Source organism: Sarcophilus harrisii, chromosome 4 (assembly GCF_902635505.1).
Source record: "Sarcophilus harrisii chromosome 4, mSarHar1.11, whole genome shotgun sequence".
In the NCBI taxonomy this organism is placed as follows: Eukaryota; Metazoa; Chordata; class Mammalia; order Dasyuromorphia; family Dasyuridae; genus Sarcophilus; species Sarcophilus harrisii.
This window is the reverse complement of record NC_045429.1, coordinates 291,236,804-291,258,827: the sequence shown is the minus strand read 5'-3', so window position 1 is coordinate 291,258,827 and position 22,024 is coordinate 291,236,804. Positions and strand designations below refer to the sequence as shown.

General features: G+C 35.2%; 1 protein-coding gene and 1 long non-coding RNA gene across 4 annotated transcripts; one reads left to right on the top strand and one right to left on the bottom strand.

Annotated features, from left to right (window-relative positions):
- Positions 1–2,668: 2,668 nt before the first annotated feature.
- Positions 2,669–19,037, bottom strand: LOC116423240. 3 transcript variants are annotated; one of them, XR_004233763.1, is made up of 5 exons: positions 18,702–19,037; positions 17,907–17,996; positions 17,727–17,789; positions 17,260–17,374; positions 2,669–2,750 (listed from the first exon to the last, which is right to left on the bottom strand). It is a non-coding gene; the product is annotated as an uncharacterized LOC116423240 (long non-coding RNA). The 3 variants fall into 3 exon arrangements; XR_004233762.1 differs by lacking the exon at positions 2,669–2,750 and having other exon boundaries at positions 17,092–17,374; positions 18,702–19,036; XR_004233764.1 differs by lacking the exons at positions 2,669–2,750; positions 18,702–19,037 and adding an exon at positions 18,133–18,415 and having other exon boundaries at positions 17,092–17,374.
- A 54-nt stretch (positions 19,038–19,091) lies between these two features.
- MFSD6L (major facilitator superfamily domain containing 6 like) lies at positions 19,092–21,626 on the top strand. The gene has a single exon (XM_003768746.2). The coding sequence runs from the start codon at positions 19,331–19,333 to the stop codon at positions 21,218–21,220; it is 1,890 nt and encodes a 629-aa protein (XP_003768794.1). The 5' UTR covers positions 19,092–19,330; the 3' UTR covers positions 21,221–21,626.
- Positions 21,627–22,024: the final 398 nt, after the last annotated feature.

Below are 22,024 nucleotides of genomic sequence, written 5' to 3'. Positions count from 1 at the left end.
ACTATCCCTTCCTTTCTTAATTTGCTTCTAGTATCATCCTTAACATCTAAATCATGTGCCCATTTCGACCTAGTTTTGGCATAGGGTGTAAGATGTTGACTTATGTCAAGTTTCTGACATACTATTTTCCAGTGTTTCAAGAAATTTTTGTCAACTAGTGAGTTCTCATCCTACAAGTTGTAGTCTTTGGGTTTATCAAACACTAGATTTTTCTAGCCATTGATTATTGTGTCTTGTGTTCCTAACCTATTCCACTGATTCACCATTCTGTTTCTTAGCCAGCATCCTATGATTTTGATGATAGCTACTTTATAATAGTTTTAGGTATGGAACTTCTAGAGTACCATCTTTTGAATTTTTCCCCCATTAATTTCCTTAATATTCTTTACCTTTTCTTTTTTCCAGATGGCATTTTGTCACTATTTTTTCTGGCTCTACAAAATGCTTTTTTTGGCAGTTTGATGGGTATGGCACTGAGAAATTAGACAAATTTAGGTAGAATTGTCATTTTTATTATATCAGCTCAGCCTATCTATGAGCAACTGATATTTTCCCCATAGTTTAGATCTGACTTTATTTGTGTGAACAGAGTTTTGTAATTGTATTCATGTAGTTCTTGGATCTATCTTGGCAGGAAGACTCCCAAATATTTTATTTTGCCTACAGTTATTTTAAATGGGATTTTCTCTTTCTATCTCTTGCTACTGGGCTTTGTTGGTAACATATAAAAATGTTAATGATTTGTGTACTCTTATTTTATACCCTGGAACAACTAAAGTTGTTAATTATTTCAAATAGTTGTTTGGTTAATTCTCTAAGTAAACCATCATATCATCTGCAAAGAGTGATAATATTATTTCCTCATTGCCTGATCTAATTTCTTTTCTTTTCTTTTCTTCTTGCTAGAACTAACATTTCTAATACAATATTGAATAATAGTGGTGATAATGGGCATGCTTGTTTTACCCCTGATCTTATTGGGAATGCTTCTAGCTTCTTCCCATTATAATGCTTGCTGATGGTTTTAGATAACTGCTGCTTATCATTATTTGATTTTTAAAATCTTTTATGAGCTCTTCCAAGGAGCCTCTTGGGGCTTAAGATCTCTCTTTGAGGTTTCTCATGTGAGTGTTTTGTCCTCTTCTGAGTTGGTGTCTTGGTCTTACCTGTTACCATAGTAACTTTCTATAGGTAAGGTTCTTTCTTTTCTTTCTTCCCCCCCACCTCCTTTTGTGACTTTTAAAGTTGAGCTCTGAGAGGAGAATTCTGAAAAGATGGCAGAGTAGGTCAGTAAATTTCAAGCTCTCCAGATTTCCCCCATAAGCAATGAGAAAGAGCAGTACACTGGGTATAGAAGGTAGGGAGAAGTAGGCATAAATAATTTTGTGTGAAGAGAAATGGAGAACCTATTATAGTGGAGGGGAAATAAAAGGGTAGTTGATGAATATCATCCTCGTCTGTAGTGGTAGATAGAAGCAAAACACTGATGAGGAGAGAAAGGATAAAAGGAGAAACAGGAGAAAGAATAGCATGAAGGGAAATACACAGGTGGTAATCCTAACTGTGAATGTGAATGGGATGAACTATCCCATAAAGTGGAAGCTGATAGAGTGAATCAAAAAATAGAATCCTACACTATGTTTCTTACAAGAAACACACTTGAAGCAAAGATCCAAACAGTAATGGTAAGGGGCTGGAGTATAAGCTATTTCACTTGAGTTGAAGTAAAAAAAAAAAAAAAGACAAGGGTAGCAATCCTGATATAAGACAAAGCAAAAGCAAAAATAGACCAACTAAGCAAGATAAGGAAGAAAACTAACGAAAAAATAAACAAGAAAGACATTAAGGAGTTAAATATAATATTAGAAAAGTTAAAAATGACAGTTCTTTGAAGAAAACTGAATGGGAACAGAAAAGAATATACCTTTTCTTAACAGTAGTGGCATCTACACAAAAATAGAACACATAATAGGGTATAAAAAGCTCAAAATCACATGTTTAAAGGTAGAAATTTTAACTGTATTCTTCTCAAGTCATAATGCAATAAAAATTGTATTCAACAAAGGGCAATGGAAGGATAAATTGATTGGAAATTAAGTAATGGAATCCTAGAGAATAAGTGAGTCAGAGAATAAGTCATAGTACAATTAATAATTTCATCAAAGAGAATGACAACAATGAGACAACATACCAAAATTTATCAGATTCAGCTAAAGCAGTACTAAGGGAAAAACTTATTTATCTAAAATCTTACATCAATCAAATGGAAAAAGAATATACCAATGAATTAGGCATGCAACTAAAAAAACAACTTGGAAAAGAACAAATTAAAAATCCCCAATTGAGCACCAAACTGGACATCCTGATAAGATAACATCAATAGGATTGTAAGGTTAAATAAAGACACTATTGAGCTAATAAATAAATCTAGGAGCTGATTTTATGAGGGAAAAAAAACCCCAGCAATAAGAAAGATAAGCCATTGGTTAATTTGCCTTTAAAAAAAAAAAAAAAAGAAGAAAGTCAAATATACAGTATTAAATATGGAAAAAATCACCATCAATGAAGAATAAATTAAAGCAAACATTAGGAAATGTTTTGTCCTATTATATATCAATAAATCTGACAATGTGATTTTTTACATTTTATTTATTTATTTAATATTTTATTCCAGTTACATTCAAAACCAATTTTTTTTTACATTTGTTTCTTGAAATTGTTGAGTCCCAAGTTCTCTTCCTTATCCTCACCTACAATTAAGAAATCACTTGTGAAGTTATCCAAAACATTTCCATAAAAGTCAAGTTGCAAAAAAAAAAAAAATCATAGATCTCCTACCTGAATGAAAACATAAACCCTCAAGAAAAATTAAGTTAAAAAAAAGAGAGAGGGGCAGCTAGGTGGCACAGTGGATAGAGCACCAGCCCTAAAGTCAGGAGGACCTGAGCTCAAATCTGACCTCAGACACTTAACACTTCCTAGCTGTGTGACCCTAAACAAATCACTTAACCCCAATTTGGATACAACCAATTCCTTCTCTGGGTATGAATGGGATTTTTCATCATAACTCTTTCAGTGTAGTTGTGGATGATTGTGGTACTGAAAATAGCAAAGTCATTCACAATTGGTAAAACCAGAATATTGCTATTATTTTGTATACAATACATTTCACTTTGCTTGAGTTCATGGAGGACTTTCCAGGGTTGTTGTTGATTTTTTTTTCCTGAGAGCATACTGCTTATCATTTGATAATAGATGAATAATATTCTATCATAAGCATACACTATAGTTTATTGATACATTCCCCAAGTGATGGAAATCCCCTCAATTTCTAGGGGTTTTTTTGCCCCGAGAAGAGAGTTGCTATGAATATTTTTTACACATATAGGTTACTTTCCTTTTTTTTTTTTTTATCTCTTTTGGTATTCATGCCAAGTAGTGGTGTTGTTAGATCAAAGGATAGACATAAATTTAAAGCCCTTTGGGCACAGATCATATCTTTTGATCATTTATCAATTGAGGCATGGCTCTTATTTTTTATAAATATGACTCAGTTTCCTCTATAGAAAAATTAATTCCAATACTATATAAACTATTTAGAAAAACAGATGAAGAAGAAGCCCTACCAAACTCCTTTTATTACTTGAATATGGTGCTGATACCTAAATCAGGAAGAGCTAAAAAAGAGAAAGAAATTTATAGGCCAATTTCCCCACTTAATATTGACGCAAAAAATTTTGAACAAAATAGTATTTTTTCTATAGAATATAGAAATATAGAATATTTTTCTATTCTATATTCTAGAATATAGAAATATATTTCTATAGAATATAGAAATATAGAAAGGTGATTACAAGCAATGTATCACAAGGATTATACACTATGACCAGTTGGAATTTATACCAAGAATTCAAGGTTCATTGAATATTAGTTAAATTATTAATGAAACTGACCATATCAACAAGATATTTCAAAAGATGCTGTAAAAACTTTTGCCATTACCAGTAAAACCACTAAAGATCATAGGAATAAAGGGAGAGTTCCTTAAAATGATATGCAGTATTTATCGAAAATTATCAGCAAGCATCATTTGTACTGGGAACAAATTAGAAGCCTTCCCAATAAAATCAGGAGCAAAACAAGGATGCCCATTATGAACACTATATTATTCAATATTATACTTGAAAGGTTAGTTTTAGCAATAAAAAAAAATAAAAGTTGAAGTAATTAGAATAGGCAATGAGGAAACATTTGCAGATGATTTGCAGATTTGTAAATGATATGCAGATGATATGATGATATACTTACAAAACTAGCATAAACTAGAAACAAACTAAAACTTAACTTACAGAAATAAAGTAGAACATAAACTAAAAATTGCTTGAAATTACTAACAATTTTATCAAAGTTTCAGGATAGAAGATAAACCCACGTAAGTTATCAGCATTTGTTTATATGACCAACAAAACCCAGCAGCAAGAGGTAGAAAAAGAAATTCCACTTAAAATAACTGTAGACTTGGAAATTTACCTTCCAAGACAAACTTAGGAATTATATGAACACAATTACAAAACACTGTTCACACAAAGTTAGATCTAAACAATTTGAAAAACAGTAATTGATCATGGGTAGGCTTAGCCAATATAATAAAAATGATGATTCTGTCTTTAACTAATATACTTATTTGGTGCCATGCCAATCAAAGTACCAAAAACAAAAAACAAAAACAAAACACAAAAAAAAACCCTGACAGAGATAGTAAAAATAACAAAATTCATTTGGAAGAGCAAAAGGCCAGGAATATCAAGGGGATTAAATGAAAAAAAAAATCTAAAGGAAGGTGGTCTAGGAATACCAGATGTCAAACTATATTATAAAGCAGCAATCATCAAAGCTATCTGGTACTGGCTAAAAAAATAGGATGGTGGATCAGTGGAACAGACTTGGTACACAAGACAAAGTAGTCAATGATAAAAGTAACCTAGTGTTTAATAAATTTGAAGACCTCAGCTTTTAAAGTAAGAACTCACTATTTGAAAAAAAAACTGCTGGGAAAACTGGAAAAACTGGAATAGATATAGACCACCATTTCACACTTTATATCAAGATAAATAAAAAAAATAAAGACATGATTTAGACATAAGGGTGATATTATAAGCAAATTAGAAGAGCAAGGAATCATCTAATTGTCAGATCTATGGGAAGGGGGAAATTTCATGATCAGACAAGAGATAGAAAGAATTACAAAATGCAAAAAAATATATAATTTTGATTATATTAAATTAAAAAGCTTTTTTACATGCAAAAACAATGTAACCAAAGTAGAGGGAAAGCAGAAAGCTAGGAAATAATTTTTATAGCAAGTATCTCTGACAAAGATCTTATTTCTCAAATATTTAGAGAACTGAATCAAATTTATAAGGATAACAGCCACTCCCCAATTGATAAATGCTCAAAAGGCAGTTTGCTGATGAAGAAATTAAAGATATGGATATAGATAAATATACATATACACACATACACATATTTATAGGCACATGAAGAAGTGCTCTAAATCTTTTTGATTAGAGAAATACATATTATTAAAGCAACTCTAAGATACCACCGCACACTTACCATATTGGCCAATATAACAAAAAAGGAAAGTAATAAATTTTGGAGAGAGTGGAAAAACTGGAAACTGAAGCACTGTTGGAGCTGTGAATTGATCTAACATTCTGTAAAGCAATTTGAAACTATGCCCAAAGGACTCTAAAACTGCTCATACTCTTTGATCCAGCAATACCTCTACTAGGGTCTGGATCTCAAAGAGATCATAAAAAAAGGGAAAAGGACTTACATATTCAAAAATATTTATAGCAGCCTTTTCATGGTGACAAAATATTGGAAATTGAGCGAATACTCATCAATTGGAGAATGACTGAACAAGCTGTGATATAAAAATGTAATGGAATACTATTGTTCAATAATGATAAACAGGCAGATTTCAGAAAAACTTGAAAAGAATTGTACAAACTCATATAATGTGAAATCATATAATGTGAAATCAGCAGAACCAGGAAAACATTGTACACAATATCAGTCACATTGTGTGATGATCAATTACGATTGACTCATCTCAGCAATACAATGAGTACAAAGGACTCATGAAGGAAGATGTTATCTATAATCAATTAAAGAAGTGATTAACTTGTAAGATAATGATGAATGCTGAAGGAGATGTGGAAAAGCTTGATACATTAATACATTGTTGGTGGAGTTGTGAACTGATCCCAACCATTCTGGAGAGCAATATGGAACTATGATAGCCCAAAGGGCTATCAAATTGTGCATAACCTTTGCTCCAGCAATGTTTCTACTAGGCCTGTATCCCAAAGAGCTATAAAAAGGGCAAAGGACTACACATGTGGAAAAATGTTGGTAGCAGATATTTTTTGTAGTGGTAAGGAACTGAAAACTCAGTGGATGCCCATCAGCTGAAGAATGGTTGAATAAATTATGATTTATTAATATTGTGGATTATTTTTGTATAAGAAATGATCAGCATGATGATTTCAGAAAGGCCTGGAGAGACTTACATGAACTGATGTTATGTGAAGTGAGTAGAACCAAGAGAACATTGTACACATCAACAAGATTATATGATGATCATTTCTGATAGACAGGGTTCTGTTTGACAAGCGAGGTGATTCAGGTCAATTCTAATGGTCTTATGATGCAGAGAGCCATCTGTATCTAGAGAGAGGATTGTAGAGACGAAGTGTAGATCACAACATAATATTTTTACTTTTTTGTTGTCTACTTGCATTTTGTTTTCTTTCTCATTTTTTCCTTTTTGATCTGATTTTTCTTGATAATTGCAGAAATATGTATAGAAGAATTGCACATACTTAACATATATTGCATTAGTTGCCATCTAGTGGAGGAGGTGAGGTGAAGGGAAGGAGAAAAAAAATTTGGTTTTATAAGAATGAATGTTGAAAACTATGGAATGTGTTTTGAAAATGAAAAGCTTTAAGAAAAAGAACTGATGGCTTGGAATGCAGATCAAAGCATTTTTTTCACTTTAATTTTTCTCATGTTTTCTTTTTCTTTTTGATTTGTTTCTTTTTTCATAACTGTGGCTAAAATAGAAGTATGTTTTATACAATGGTACATGTATAAACTTTGGAATTCGAAATCTTGTAAAAATGAATGCTATATTTCTTGACATGTAACTGGGGAAAAAGCAAAATTGTATTAAAAAATTTCTCTACTTGCTGTAACTGATGGTATCGCATAAAGATGGTATGGGTACTAGCTGGTTGAGAACCTATATTTTCTTGGTGTTAATTGTTAGGCTAGAATTAGCACAAACAACAGAGAATATTCATCTCAGCCTCAGAGGCTGAATTGAGTGCACAATATTCTGTGAACAGAAAGTCATACACCAACTATTTCTCCACTTTAGTCTTGGCTTGTAGCCTTTTCAAGTTAAATAATTTACCATGAGTGTAGTAGTTGATCTTGATATCATTTTTGTCCTCATCAAAAGCATTTGTCAACATTGCTGAAAATATCATGCTAAAAAGCATGGGAGTAAATATACAGCCCTGCTGTACTCCACTGGTGACTTGGAAAGTATGAGAGCATCATCCATTCTCTAGAACCCCTGTAAGCATGCCATCATGGAACTAAAATACAACCAGCAACCAAATTTTACTACAGTCTTCCACAAGCCCTTATGACTGATAGTATGAAAGGCCTTGGTCGTGGATGTTTATGTATACACACCACAGTTAGGCTCCTGGCATTTCTCCTAGAGTTTCTAGGCAGCAAATATCATATCAGTGTTCCTTAGACCTTTCTGAAACCACACTGGCTCTTGGATAGATGACCATCTCTCAAGTGAAGAAATTAGTCTATTAAAAAGAACTCTGGCAAGAATTTGCTAAGAATGACTAAGAAAGAGACCCTCCCACACACTGTAATTTTCACAGGACAATCTTTTTCTTTTAACTTTATAGAGATGGAAAATACAGTTTAAAATCTTTGAACTCCTGAGGGATAACTTTCTCTTGCCATATAACCCAGAAATTTTTATTCAGCTTTTGTATGAGCAGTGAACCCCCTACCTTGTAAATCTTGACTGAAATAGAATCAGCACCAGGCTCTTTGCCACATGAGAGGAGCTTACTAACATTCAAAATTTCTTCAGTTGGAAGTTTGACTAGAAAAGGATTGACCTTGACCTAAGGTATATGGTCAGTGGTTTCAACATTGATGATAATCTGTTGAGAACACTGTGGAAGTGTTCAGCCCATTTTTCCAGGATCATGTCCTTATGACTAGTCAATATAACTCCACTAACACTCAGTAGTTGAGATGTACTATAGGTGTTTGGCCCATAGTCTTCAGAACACACACAAAAACATTTTGAATTATTACTCTAGTGTAAAACCGAATTTTATCTACTTTCTTATTGAGCCAAGAATTCTACATTTCTTTAAACTTGCACTTTACTTTTGATAGAATTAAACATTGGCTTCTTATAAATGGATGAACTTTTTGATAAATCCTGTGTAGTTCTCATTTTTCACTTAGCAGCTTCAAAAGTTCCTCATCATGTTCAATTAACTAGTTTTGATGTTTGTCAGTCTTCTGGCTCAGATGAGTAAATGTGGTACTGTACACCAAATCTATGAATTATTTTTGCTCTTGCTGTTGCCAACTGTGTGTTAGCTCAGTTTTCTCTCCAAGTTAGCAATGAACTTTTTCCACAGTTAGAAGTGTTTTAATCTGTTAACATTAAATCTTCTGGTACTTGGCTTGCCTTGGTGCTACTGCTTTTGTTGAATGCAAATATTAGCTTGGTCCATCAGTCTGCACCATATATCACCTTCATCACTCTCACATCTTGTCTGTTTCTTTTTCTTACAATGGCATTGTCTATTAAATGCCAATATTTGCTATGAGAGTGCATCCACAAAATTTTATTCCATTTAGATAAATGTGTTTGTGATGAGAAAGTCATGAGATACACAAATCTTCACTAGTAAGTGTTCATCACTATTGCAGTTTTCCATTCCATTCTTCCTGAGAACTTCTTGCCATATCTAGTAATCTGTGTCTACTGTTACATCAGTCATCCATAATTATAAGTTTGCCTTCTTTGAGCACATTGATGATTAGGGTGTCCAGGTGTTAATAAAATTTTTGTTTGACCTCATCAGAGTTTGTCATGGTGGGAGCATTAGGCACTGGTGATGATGGCCTGGTGCCTTCTAATAATGGCCATTGCATTATCACAAGTCTGTCGTTTACTCCTTTTGGTAGGCATATAAGCTTGTTGATCAGATTAGTTTTGACCAGCCTCATACTCTCCCTCTTCACTATGGTCACTTCAGAAAATCATGTATCCATCCGACTTTGGTGAACTGGCCTTCATTTGCCAGTTTCATTTCACTTAGGATTGCAATTTGGATATAAAACCTGTTGAGTTCTTTCACAAGAGCTGTTCATCTTTTAGGTCTACTGGATTTCATGTTGTCCATAAGCATCTGAACATTTGATATAGCAATAGTAAGGGGATCATTTTTGCAAAAAATTTTGTACTTTTTTGAATGTTTTGACCACAAGTGTGGAATCACTACTTCCTGTGATAAGCAGGATAGAGTGGGATGATGAAAACAATTTTTAGGCACTTTTTCTAGCCCTTTCCTCACTCCAGGAGGTAAACAGGGCATTCTTTAAAAAGGTCTTAAAAAGTCTGGGGACTGCCAAATCCCATTGCTGTTTCAATCTAGTGAGAAGATGACCTTATTGTCCAGGCTGTCTATGTACACGGGTGTTTATGTGGGCTGTGTGTCTGCATTTGCTGCTTCATCATTTGCCTGTTAGCAGAAGAATCTGAGGTAGGTAAAATGGCAAAATAATATAGATATAACTTATCTAAAATAGAATGACTAGCAAAACTTTTTCCCCCTTTTAGGGGGAAAATGGATATTTAATAAAATAGAGAACTTTCAAGCATTCTTGATGAAAAGACCAAAGCTGAATAGAAAATATGACATTTAAGCACAAGACTTAAGAGAAACATGAAAAAGAAATCATAAGGAAATTAATAAGGTTAAACTATTGAGAAAATGATACCTGTAACTCCCAAGAATTTTATCATTATTAGAGCACTAATAACTCAGATGGATCTTGAAGTCTAATAAAACTCTTCAGATATTTTTCATAAATACTGTCTAACCAACATAAAAAGTGATATTATAAGCAAATTAGAAGAATAAATGATAGTTTACTTCTCAGATCTGTGGAGAAAGAAGGAATCTGTGGCCAAAGAAGAATTGGAATTCATTATTGAAATATATATATATATATATTTTTTTTTAAACTTTTAAACTATATACATATATATAGTTTAAAAGTTTTTATACAAACAAAACTAATGGAGACAAGATTAGAAGGGAAGCAATAAATTGGGAAAACATTTTTACATTCAAAAGTTCTGATAAAAACCTCATTTCTAAGATATATAGAGAATTAACTCAAATTTATAGGAATTCAAGCCACTCTCCAATTGATAAATACTCAAAGGATATGAACAGACAATCTTTAGATGAAGAAATTGAAACCATTTCTAGTCATGAAAAAGTGCTCTAAATCACTATTGATCAGAGAAATGTAAATTAGACAACTCTGAGGTACCAATACATACCTCTCAGATTACCTTAGATGACAGGAAAAGATAATGATGAATGTTGGAGGGGATGTGTGAAAACTGGCACAGTAATACATTGTTGGTGGGGTTGTGAACTGAGCCAACTATTCTAGAGAGCAATTTCAAACTACGCCCAAAAATTGAAAGTAAAAAAACTATTGAATTAATTAATAAAACTAAGAGTTGGTTCTATGAAAAAACCAACAAAATAGATAAACCCTTGGTAAATTTTATTAGAAAAAGGAAAGAGGAAAATCAAATTGTTAGTCTTAAAAATGAAAAGGGAAAACTTTCCACTAATGAAAGGGAAATTAGAGCAATAATTAGGAGTTACTTTGCCCAACTTTATGCCAATAAATTCGATAACTTAAATGAAATGGGTGAATAACTTCAAACATTAAGGTTGCCCAGATTAACAGAGGAAGAAGTAAATTGGTTAAATAGTCCCATTTTAGAAAAAGAAATAGAACAAGCTATTAATCAACTCTCTATGAAAAAATCCCCAGGACCAAATGGATTTACATGTGAATTCTACCAAACAGTTAAAGAACAATTAATTCCAATGCTATATAAACTATTTGAAATAATAGGGATTGAAGGAGTCCTACCAAATTCCTTTTATGACTCAGACATGGTATTGATATCTAAACCAGGTAGGATGAAAACAGAGAAAGAAAATTATAGACCAATCTCCCTAATGAACATTGATGCAAAAATCTTAAATATAATATTTTATTTAAGATTACAAAATCTTAATCTTTTTACAAATTACAATTAGTAATTTACAATTACTAATTACAAAATCTGCAAAAAGATTACAGAAAATCATTCCCAGGATAATACACCATGACCAAGTAGGATTTATACCAGGAATGCAGGGCTGGTTCAATATTAGGCAAACTGATATATGCTATATCAATAACTAAATTAACAAAAACCATATGATCATCTCAATAGATGCAGAAAAAGCATATGATAAAATCCAACACCCATTTCTATTAAAAAGATTAAAGAGAATTGGAATAAATGGACCTTTCCTTAAAATAGTCAGGAGCACCTATTTAAAACCATCAGTAAACATCATATGTAATGGTGATAAACTGGAACCATTCCCAATAAAATTAGGAGTGAAACAAGGTTGCCCACTATCACCATTACTATTCAATACTGTATTAGAAATGCTAGCTTTGGCAATAAGAGATGAAAAAGAGATTAATGTAATTAGAGTTGGTAATGAGGAAACCAAATTATCACTCTTCGCAGATGATATGATGGTATACTTAGAGAACCTCAGAGATTCTACTAAAAAGCTATTAGAAATAATCCACAACTTTAGCAAAGTTGCAGGATACAAAATAAATCCACATAAATCATCAGCATTTTTATACATCACTAACAAAATCCAACAGCAAGAGATACAAAGAGAAATTTCATTTAAAATAACTGTTGATAGCATAAAATATTTGGGAATCTTATCTGTCAAGGGAAAGTCAGGAACTATATGAGCAAAACTACAAAACACTTTCCACACAAATAAAGTCAGATCTAAACAATTGGAAAAATATCAAGTTCTCTTGGATAGGTTAAGAAAATATAATAAAGATGACAATACTACTTAAATTAATTAATTTATTTAGTGCTATACCAGACTCCCAAAAAACTATTTTTTAATGACCTAGAAAAAATAGCAATAAAATTCATCTGGAAGAACAAAAGGTCAAGAATTTCAAGGGAACTAATGAAAAAAAGAAATCAAATGAAGGTGGCCTAGCTGTACCTGATCTAAAACTATATTATAAAGCAGTGGTCACCAAAACCATTTGGTATTGGCTAAGAAATAGATTAGTTGATCAGTGGAATAGGTTCACGGACAAAATAATCAATAACTATAGCAATCTAGTGTTTGACAAACCCAAAGACCCCAACTTTTGGGATAAGAATTCACTATTTGACAAAAATTGCTGGGAAAATTGGAAATTAGCATGGCAAAAACTAGACATAGACCCACACTTAACACTGTATACCAAGATAAGATCAAAATGGGTTCATGATCTAGGCATAAAAAATGAGATTATAGATAAATTAGAAGAACATAGGATAGTTTACTTCTCAGACTTGTGGAGGAGGAAGGAATTTATGACTAAAGAAAAACTAGAGATCATCATTGATCAAAAAACAGAAAATCTTGATTATATCAAGTTAAAAAGCTTTTGTACAAACAAAACTAATGCAGACAAGATTAGAAGGGAAGCAATAAACCGGAAAAACATTTTTACAATTAAAGGTTCTGATAAAGGCCTCATTTCCAAAATATATAGAGAATTGGCTCTAATTTATAAGAAATCAAGCCATTCTCCAGTTGATATATGGTCAAAGGATATGAACAGACAATTTTCAGATGAAGAAATTGAAACTTTTTCTAGTCATATGAAAAGATGGTCCAAATCATTATTGATCAGAGAAATGCAAATTAAGACAATTCTGAGATACCACTACACACTTCTCAGATTGGCTAAGATGACAGGAAAAGATAATGATGAATGTTGGAGGGGATGTAGGAAAACTGGGACACTGATACATTGTTGGTGAAGTTGTGAATGGATCCAATCATTCTGGAAATCAATTTGGAACTATACTCAAAAAGTTATCAAACTGTGCATATCCTTTGATCCAGCAGTGTTAACTACTGGGCTTATATCCCAAAGAGATCATAAAGAAGGGAAAGGGACCTGTATGTGCAAAAATGTTTGTGGCAGCCCTTTTTGTAGTGGCTAGAAACTGGAAATTGAATGGAAGCCCATCAATTGGAGAATCTCTGAGTAAATTGTGGTATATGAATGTTATGGAATATTATTGTTCTGTAAGAAATGACCAGTAAGAAATGAATAAAAGAGGCTTGGAGAGATTTACATGAACTGATGCTAAGTGAAATGAGCAGAATCAAGAGATCATTATACACTTCAACAACAATACTATATGAGGATCAATTCTGATTGAAGTGGCTATGTTCAACAATGAGAGGATCTAAATCAGTTCCAATTGATCAGTAATGAACAGAACCAGCTGCTCCCAGTGAAAGAATACTGGGAATAGGTATGGACCACAACATAGCATTTCCACTCTTTCTGTTATTGTTTGCTTGCATTTTTGTTTTTCTTCTCAGGTTATTTTTATCTTCTTTCTAAATCCGATTTTTCTTGTACATCAAGATAACTATATAAATATATATATATATTTAATATTATATTATATTTAACATATACTTGAACATATTTAACATGTATGGGATTATCTGCCATCTAGGGGAGGAGGTGAAGGGAAGGAAGGGAAAGTTGGACTTAAGTTTTTGCAAGAGTCAATGTTGAAAAATTACCCACGCAAATGTTTTGTCAATAAAAAGGTATAATAAAAAAAGAGAAAAAAGAGAATGTATTTATTAAGTGAGCATATCGATATTCTAAATGTCTATAATCTCTATATTCCAATTGTTATCTTTGGTAACCATACTATTCTTTATGATGTCACAACATTTTTATTTAAGCTTTTAATTTTCAAAACATGTGCACAGATAATTTTCAACATTCACCCTTGCAAAACCTTGAATATTTTCCCTCCCTTTCCCTCACCCCCTGCCCTAGACAGCAAGTAATTCAACATATGTTAAACTTGTGCAGTTCTTCTATACAAATTCCCATAGTTATCATGATGCACAAGAAAAATCATATCAAAAAGGAAAAAAATGAGAAAAAAAAACAAAATGCAAGTGAACAGCAACAAAAAAGTGAAAATACTATGTTGTGAATCCACACTCAGTTGGCTCTCTTCATCACAAGACTATTGGAACTAGTCTGAATCAACTCTCTGTTGGAGTCATATCCATCAGAAATGATCATTGTATAATCTTGCTGTTGCTGTGTACAATAATGTTCTCCTGATTCTACTCATTTCACTTAGCAACAGTTCATATAAGTCTCCAGGCCACTCTGAAATCATCCTGCTGATTGTTTCTTATAGAGCAATAATATTTCATAACATTCATATACCACAATTTACCTAGCCATTCTCCAAGTGATGGGCATCACTCAAGTTTCCAGTGTCTTGCCACTACAAAAAGGGCTGCCACAAACATTTTTGCACATGTGGGTCCTGTTTCCTTTTTTATGATCTCTCCAGGATACAGACCCAGTAGAGATGCTGGATCAAAGAGTATCCGCAGTTTGATAGTCCTTTGAGTATAGTTCCAAATTATTCTCCAGAATGGCTGAATCACTTCACAATTCCACCAACAATGCAATGGTGTCCCACTTTTCTCACATTCCTTCTAAAATTCATCATTATCTTTTCCTTCATCTTAGCCAATCTGAGAAATATATCACAGCATTTTTAAGGTAATAAGATTTAACTGTGGTTTTTAGCATTGATCATCTGAGAATGGGATCACGGTGCTATTTTGTTACAAGATCTAAAATTGGGAAAGAAAGTAAATAGTTGTAAATTCTCTGCCAGGGATTTTTTAATGGCCCTTATAAAACCTGGGGCTCAATTTATTGATTCTCCTATTGCTTTAAGATATCATATGACTGGAATAAAGGATGAGATCTTACTAGTACCTGATTATCCTTGCTTTTTAGAAGAAGTAACTGAGTTTTAATTGGATTCTTTTGTGCTAAAACCAACATTGCATTTTCAGTCTGAAATCTACATAAAGAGTTAGAAAGTGATTAGTAGTGGATATAATTGGAAAAACACTATTATAGTGGAAGCCTACTAAGTGAACTCCAGATGGCCATGGGAATGCTCTATATTATTTATGCACAGACTGAGATATTCCAATGGAACAAACCAATACTTTGAGGTCCTGAATTTCTTAAATTACTAGCTATGGACCATTCATTGTGACTTCACTTATTGGGTAGGGCAGTTGAAAGAATTCAAGAATGTCTTCTGACTATAGAGCCTGGTGATTCTTGATAGGGTTGCAATGCACTATTATTTACAATGATCTTTCTAAACCATTGACCCCATGAAAGGAATCTAGACCCTGGTGTGAGGACCCTGAAAGGTTGCCAGTGGAATTAAATCTGTCATGATGTATGGGACCTCAGGTCCCCAGAGGAGAGTAAAATCAGATAGCAGTATGGAGCTAAAAAACAGAAATGAGAATGTAGTTGCAGAACTTGATAAGATTTGTTAAATTCAACAAATAGCAAGTACACATTCCAGATTAAAATAATAATTGCTTTATTAAAATAAACTTATAGATTTAGAGTATCAACTTATCAGCTAAGCAGAAACAAAACTTCCATTTACCTCAAAATTGAACAATCTTGTTAATTTGCAGAATTGTCTGACTACTGTTCAGGAAATTAAAGGACTGGCTGGAGACTCAAGTGTGGTGTTCTTCTTCTTTTGTATAATATGATGGTTCTCTGGGAGCAGGTTTCTTGGGGAGGTTTTCTGGAGGCAGCCTTAGTTTCAGTTCAAAGTAATAATCACTCCAAACGTAGCCAGGGATTAAAGTGCAGTCTTTTATTGTCTCTTCCAAAATAGCCCAGTTAGCTTTCTTTGGTTCTGAGCGCTCTCGTTGCTAGTCCTTTGCCTTTAGCTCAACTCCGACTCCTGGCAATCTTCCAAACTGACTGACTGACTGAAGCTCTTTTTATGCTCTTTTAGAGGTGTAAACTCAAAGGTTGACTCCTCTCCCGAGACTGGGATTATGGGAGATGTGAATTCGTGAATCTCATACTGAATACTGAAATCTCCCAACTTGTCTAATATGTGAGCTAATGTGTGAATTTTCAAAGGTGTAAACTCAAGCATTGTTTCTATCAATTCCATTGAGTTATCACCTTGTTTCAAGTTCTGGCTCATAACACTCAAATATGTTTTTATATCAGGTTCTGTGTCCTGGCCCTGGAGTCAGGAAGACCTAAGTTCTAATGGACAAGTCCCTTAACCTCAGAGGTCTGCTGCATTTTCCTTAATATAAAATGTGAATATATTTCTCGGGTTCATTGTGACAATTAAATAAGATAACACCTGCAAAAGAACTGATCTTTTGTTACTGAGCTACTGAACGGTTGGTACCTAATAGACACTTAATAAATGCTTTCTTCCTTCCCATTGCATTGCTTTCTATATCCTAATTTAAAGCAGTGCCTTGATTTTATATGGTTTAGGATCAAGAATAGTCTTTGTTATCTTATTGTTTTGCTGCCTTCAGAAGAGAAAAACACAGAGAACCCTCTATCTTGGGCCATGTAGAGTAATGTTGATGAAAAGATACAAAATTAAAATCTTAGAGTAATTAATAAACAAAATATACTTTAAATTATACAAAAGCATAAAAGGGGGGATTGTGAAAACATTAAAAAACTTCTTTTTATTTTCTAGAGGAACATTAAGAAATACTATTTCTCAGCCTAAAACCCTTTCCAAACTTGTCCCCTTATGAAAGTAGAAAAAACAAAAGCTAAAACCTTGGTTTGAAATGGAGTAAAGGTGATAACAAAACTTAATTCTTGTCTAGAATAGACCATTATCTTCCAACCCACCTGAAATGATTGGCCCATAAGTCACCTAGCAAGGTGTCTTCTTTAACTCTTGAAATTCAAGGTTGATATTTGGATTCCAGTAAAAAACTCTTTCCATACCTGAAGAGGAGTGGCCCTTGTAGGAAAGAAAAAAGGAAATAATCATTTATTAAGCACTTATGATGTGGTTATCAGTGTTCTAAGCATTTTACAAATATCTCATTTTATCCTCCCAACAACTCTAAGAGGCAGATGCTATTATCTCCATTTTATAGTTGAGGAAACTGAAGCTTACAGGAAGTTAAAGAATAACCTCTGTTAAAAATAAAAAGAATTTGCCTAAGGTTTCACAGCTAATAAATGTTTGAGGCTAGATTTGAACTCATGTCCTCCTACCTGCCTCAAAAGAATTGAGCAAAAGACTTCTGGAATGTTACTATCTTTTAATATATTATGATTTTTGCCTTGTTAAAGATTCATATCATTACCTAGAATTGTCTTGAGGAAGCGAGTCATGTTGGAGGCATGGGCAGTTTGGGCATCTCTCCAAGCTAGAAATGGCATAGAAATAGATTAATATTAAACAAAAATCATTTCTGACAATATTAAACCTACAAATAACAATGAATAAACCAATGCTTCCATCACTTCAGTTTTCCTTGGCTCACCCAGAATTTAGTCATCTAGATAGTGCAGTTTAAGTGTAGCGTCAGACACTTGCTGGGCAGATCATTAAACCTCTGTCTCAATTTCCTCATCTAGAAATGGAAATAATAAAGCACTTACTTTCCAGAGTGATTATGAGGATAAAAGAAGATGATATTTGTAAAGCATTTTATAAATTGTAAAGTACATTATGATTACTAGTATTATATCATTATAATATTATATTACCTATTATTATGTTATTGGTGTGGGTTGTTCAGGAGGATTATCACCTCTGGTGTGAGAGCTTGCTGAGCATGGGCTGTTCATCCACTTTGAGTGTCCACTTGATTAACCCAACCCTCACCTGTGCCTTCAAGAAGTTATAGAATTCACAGCAGCCACACCTCAGTAAACTGTCTCAGCAGGCAGGCTAAACTAGGTTGAGGGTAACCAAGGCTTTCAAGCATATTGATGAGTGAGGGCCCAAGCATGTGAAGACCTTACCCAGGGGAATGGGAAGATGAGAACAATTTGTTCCAGTGGCCACAATGCCACTGAAGCAGGTGCTGTGGAGCACTTAGAGTTGGGTCAGACATGGAAGGTAATCCACATCATCATGGCCCATCACCAGACCTTTTTGTCTTTTTTTGTTGTTCTTCCACTTCAGTGACTTAGGAAGAGAGTGAGGCTGATAAATTTGTGCAACTTGCTTCATTTAAATATGAACCAGGGCAAGTCACTTCTCCCTTGAGCATCAATTCCCTCAACTGTAATGGACTACAAAGGTCTCTATAAAGGATGCAAGGCTCAGTTACCTGTGTATGATCATAAGATGTATAAAGTGCCTTATAAATGGAAACTGTTATTTTCTAGATGAACACTGTGAAGTGATTTGCACAGCTATCTTGTCCACATAGGACAAGGAGAAAAAAATCTCAAAACACAAAAAGCCCATCTCACATAAAGTCCTAGTCTGAGATTAGATATAGAGAAGGACAGAGTACTGGGATCAGCATTCCAGGTTCTTCAGCAGCCGAGATGCTCTGCGCCTTAGTTTTGACTAATGTTCTCCATGCTAACACCACTTGAAGCCTATGAGACCCGAAATTATAGTTTGGTGAACTGGCATGATTCTGGGCCTCCTATAGGCTTAAGAAAGCCCCACCCTTAAAGGTGACAATTAGAACTTGGAATCCATCACTTAGGCAACGGGTGGGTCAGCCTTCTGCCAGGAATAGAGCCAGCTGTCCCAAGTTAGGGGTCCCTTCTGTGCACATCTCCTGCCCAGGTTCTTCTATGTGGGCTCTGCTGTTTCTGTTCTGCCTAGGTATTGGCCTTGGGCTGGATCTCTGCTCTGTTTCCTCACCCTAAAAGTGAAACTTTTCTTCAGGATGCTGTCCTCTGCTTCCTGCCCTCTCTCTTCCTACTGAGGGGCTCTGAAGCCATGAGTGCCAACCCACAATGGGATGTCAGCAAGGCTTTGGCAGTGGCCCGGCTCTTCTACCTTTTGTGTGGAGCCAGAGATGCCTGTGTGGCCCCTTTCCTGACACTCTACCTGAGGCAGCTGGGCCTTGCTGCCCCGTGGGTGGGAGTCTTAATGGGCACTAAGCATTTGATTGCCTCCACCTGGGCTCCAGTGTGCTCCTTCCTGGCCAAAAACTATCAGAAGAGGCAATTGCTTCTGACAGGATCCCTTCTGGGCTCCGCAGTTGCCGGGCTACTTCTGACCCTCGTGAGTCCCCTGGACAAGGATATGGTGTATCATTATTGTAACAGCAACAAGAGCCTGGCTGTTACAGGGGTGGCACTCCAAATGATGCTCCCTGTCAGTACAGCCCCAAACCATTCAGCTAGGGTAACAAGCTTTACAAGATTCAAGCAAGAATTGTCCTCTGGTTTCCCAGTTAGACTGCTCAGGAATGCCAGAGAAACCATCCTTCAAAAAGAACATTTTACATCCCTGTCTGTCCTTCCAGGCATCTACTTTGAGAAAGCTAGGGAAACCATCCAGGAAACAGCCCCTCCTCCAAAGAATGAAGTGCTTGAAGTGGAAACCTCCCCCATGAAGACACAAAGGAGTCTAATTAGCCCTTCTAACTCAGGGATAATGATGAGGAAAGGTGATTCCTGGAACAGCGTATTTGAAACAACAGGCCCAGCTTTACCTCTGCTTCATGTGGACTCTGAACTGGAAACTCCAAGTATTAAGGGGAATCTGTCACTAGCTGAGAAGACAGGAGCCCAGGACAATAGTTTAGCCCTGTCTTTGGAAGGAGAGCACTGGATTTTTCTTCTTTCTATGATGGTGGTGCTGTTCTGGGAACTCCTGTCTGCCCCTCTGGGGCCGGCCACTGCTGATAGCCTCTATGAATATTTGGATTTTGTGGATGCCACTGACTGCTACAGAAGACTCTGGGTCTGGAGATTGCTTGGTGCGTCTATAGCAGTGTCCACTGTCCCAGTCTTGGTGGGTCAGCTAGACTGTTTCCTGACCGAGGACACCCCTCGGGCCGTAGTGTACTTCTATGTCTACACATTGCTCAGCATATTGGCCTTGCCAATTAGTTTTGCTATTCCTATTCCTAACTCCAAGAGGAGGGAACCTAGCCACAAAGCCATCAAAACACTGAGCCTCATTGGAAGTGACTGCTTCCTTGTCCTGCTGGCTGTCACAGTTTTCCTGACTGGAGCTGCAGTGGCTAATGTAGAGAATTTCCTCTTCTGGCAGATGCAAGACAAAGGCAGCAGTGATTTGAGCATGGGGCTCTCTGTCACCCTCAGTTTGATGGGAGAGATTCTACTGCATCCTTTCAAAGCTAAGATGCTCAAAAATCTGTCTAGTTTGGGTACATTGGGCCTGGGGCTGGGCTGCCTTTCTGGGCAGCTTCTCTATTACGCTTTACTTTGGAACTGGTGGGCAATATTTCCTGCTCAGGTCTTTGGTGCCATAAGTAATGGAGCTCTGTGGTGGGCAGTGGATGCTTTAGTGGAAGACCTGGTAATTCCTGGCACAGAAAGATCTCTGAGTGTGATGCTGAGAGGCCTCTTTTATGGGAATGGGGCAAGTTTGGGGAGCTTTGTAGGGGGTTTTGTGGTACTTCATTACAGTCTGGCTGTGCTATATAAGACTTACTGTGTGGTTCTGTCCCTTTGGTTAGTTTTGTTCATGGCCATCCAGTCAAAGCTCCCCCAACAGAGAAAAATCAATTACTCAAAAATATTGGCCATGGATACTGCTGATGGCAGTGATTCTGAGGAAGGGGCTGAACGGGACTGGCTTATCAAAGCCATGAGAGACGAATATTTGACAGGAAGGGCTGAAAATAAATATTAAATCTAACTGAAATGCCTTACCCAGGAAAAGAACGAGTTTGCTGTTGCTCAAAATTAATTGTTAGAAGGCAAAATGAAAGATTTATCTTGGGTTGCAGGAAGCTCTAAGAGAGCTTGGTTTTGTGCCAGTGGATTGATATGATCATCCCATTTTCTATTGTATAATTTCATTAAAACACAAATATATAGCAAATAAATGAGATTTAAGTTTTTTACTGTTTTTAGAAGAATCGGAAGAATTGGACAAAAATCCTGATACTGATCCAAATTTGACTTGAATGGGCAAATCACTAACTTCCCTGAGTGTCTTCTCAAGATCTTTTAGTCTGGAAAAGACTGCCAGGACTAGGAGTAGAAAGGGAATCCTGGGAATGTCTTTTTCAAAGAGCAGGGAATAAATCAATCAATGAGAGAGAGAGAGAGAGAGAGAGAGAGAGAGAGAGAGAGAGAGAGAGAGAGAGAAAGAGAAAGAGAGAAAGAAAGAACAAACATGTCAGGCACTTTGGTGCCAAGAGAACTGAGAGGCAGAAATGGGATGAAGATGCAAAGCACAGGCAGTTCCTGACCTCAAGGAGCTTATATTCTAGTAAGATAATAGAAAAAAAGGATTAAAAGAAAGAAAAGATGTTTTGCTTTCAGAGTCAATGAGTAGGGAGCAATAGGGGAGACAGTTGATACATTCTTTCCAAATGTAATGGTAGCATCAGTTTGATTACTATTTCTAGAACAAAAGGATTAAATCACACCAAGCAGGCTTAGGAGGTCAAGTGGTTTCTAGGGAGCTGTGACAGGACATACAAGTGTG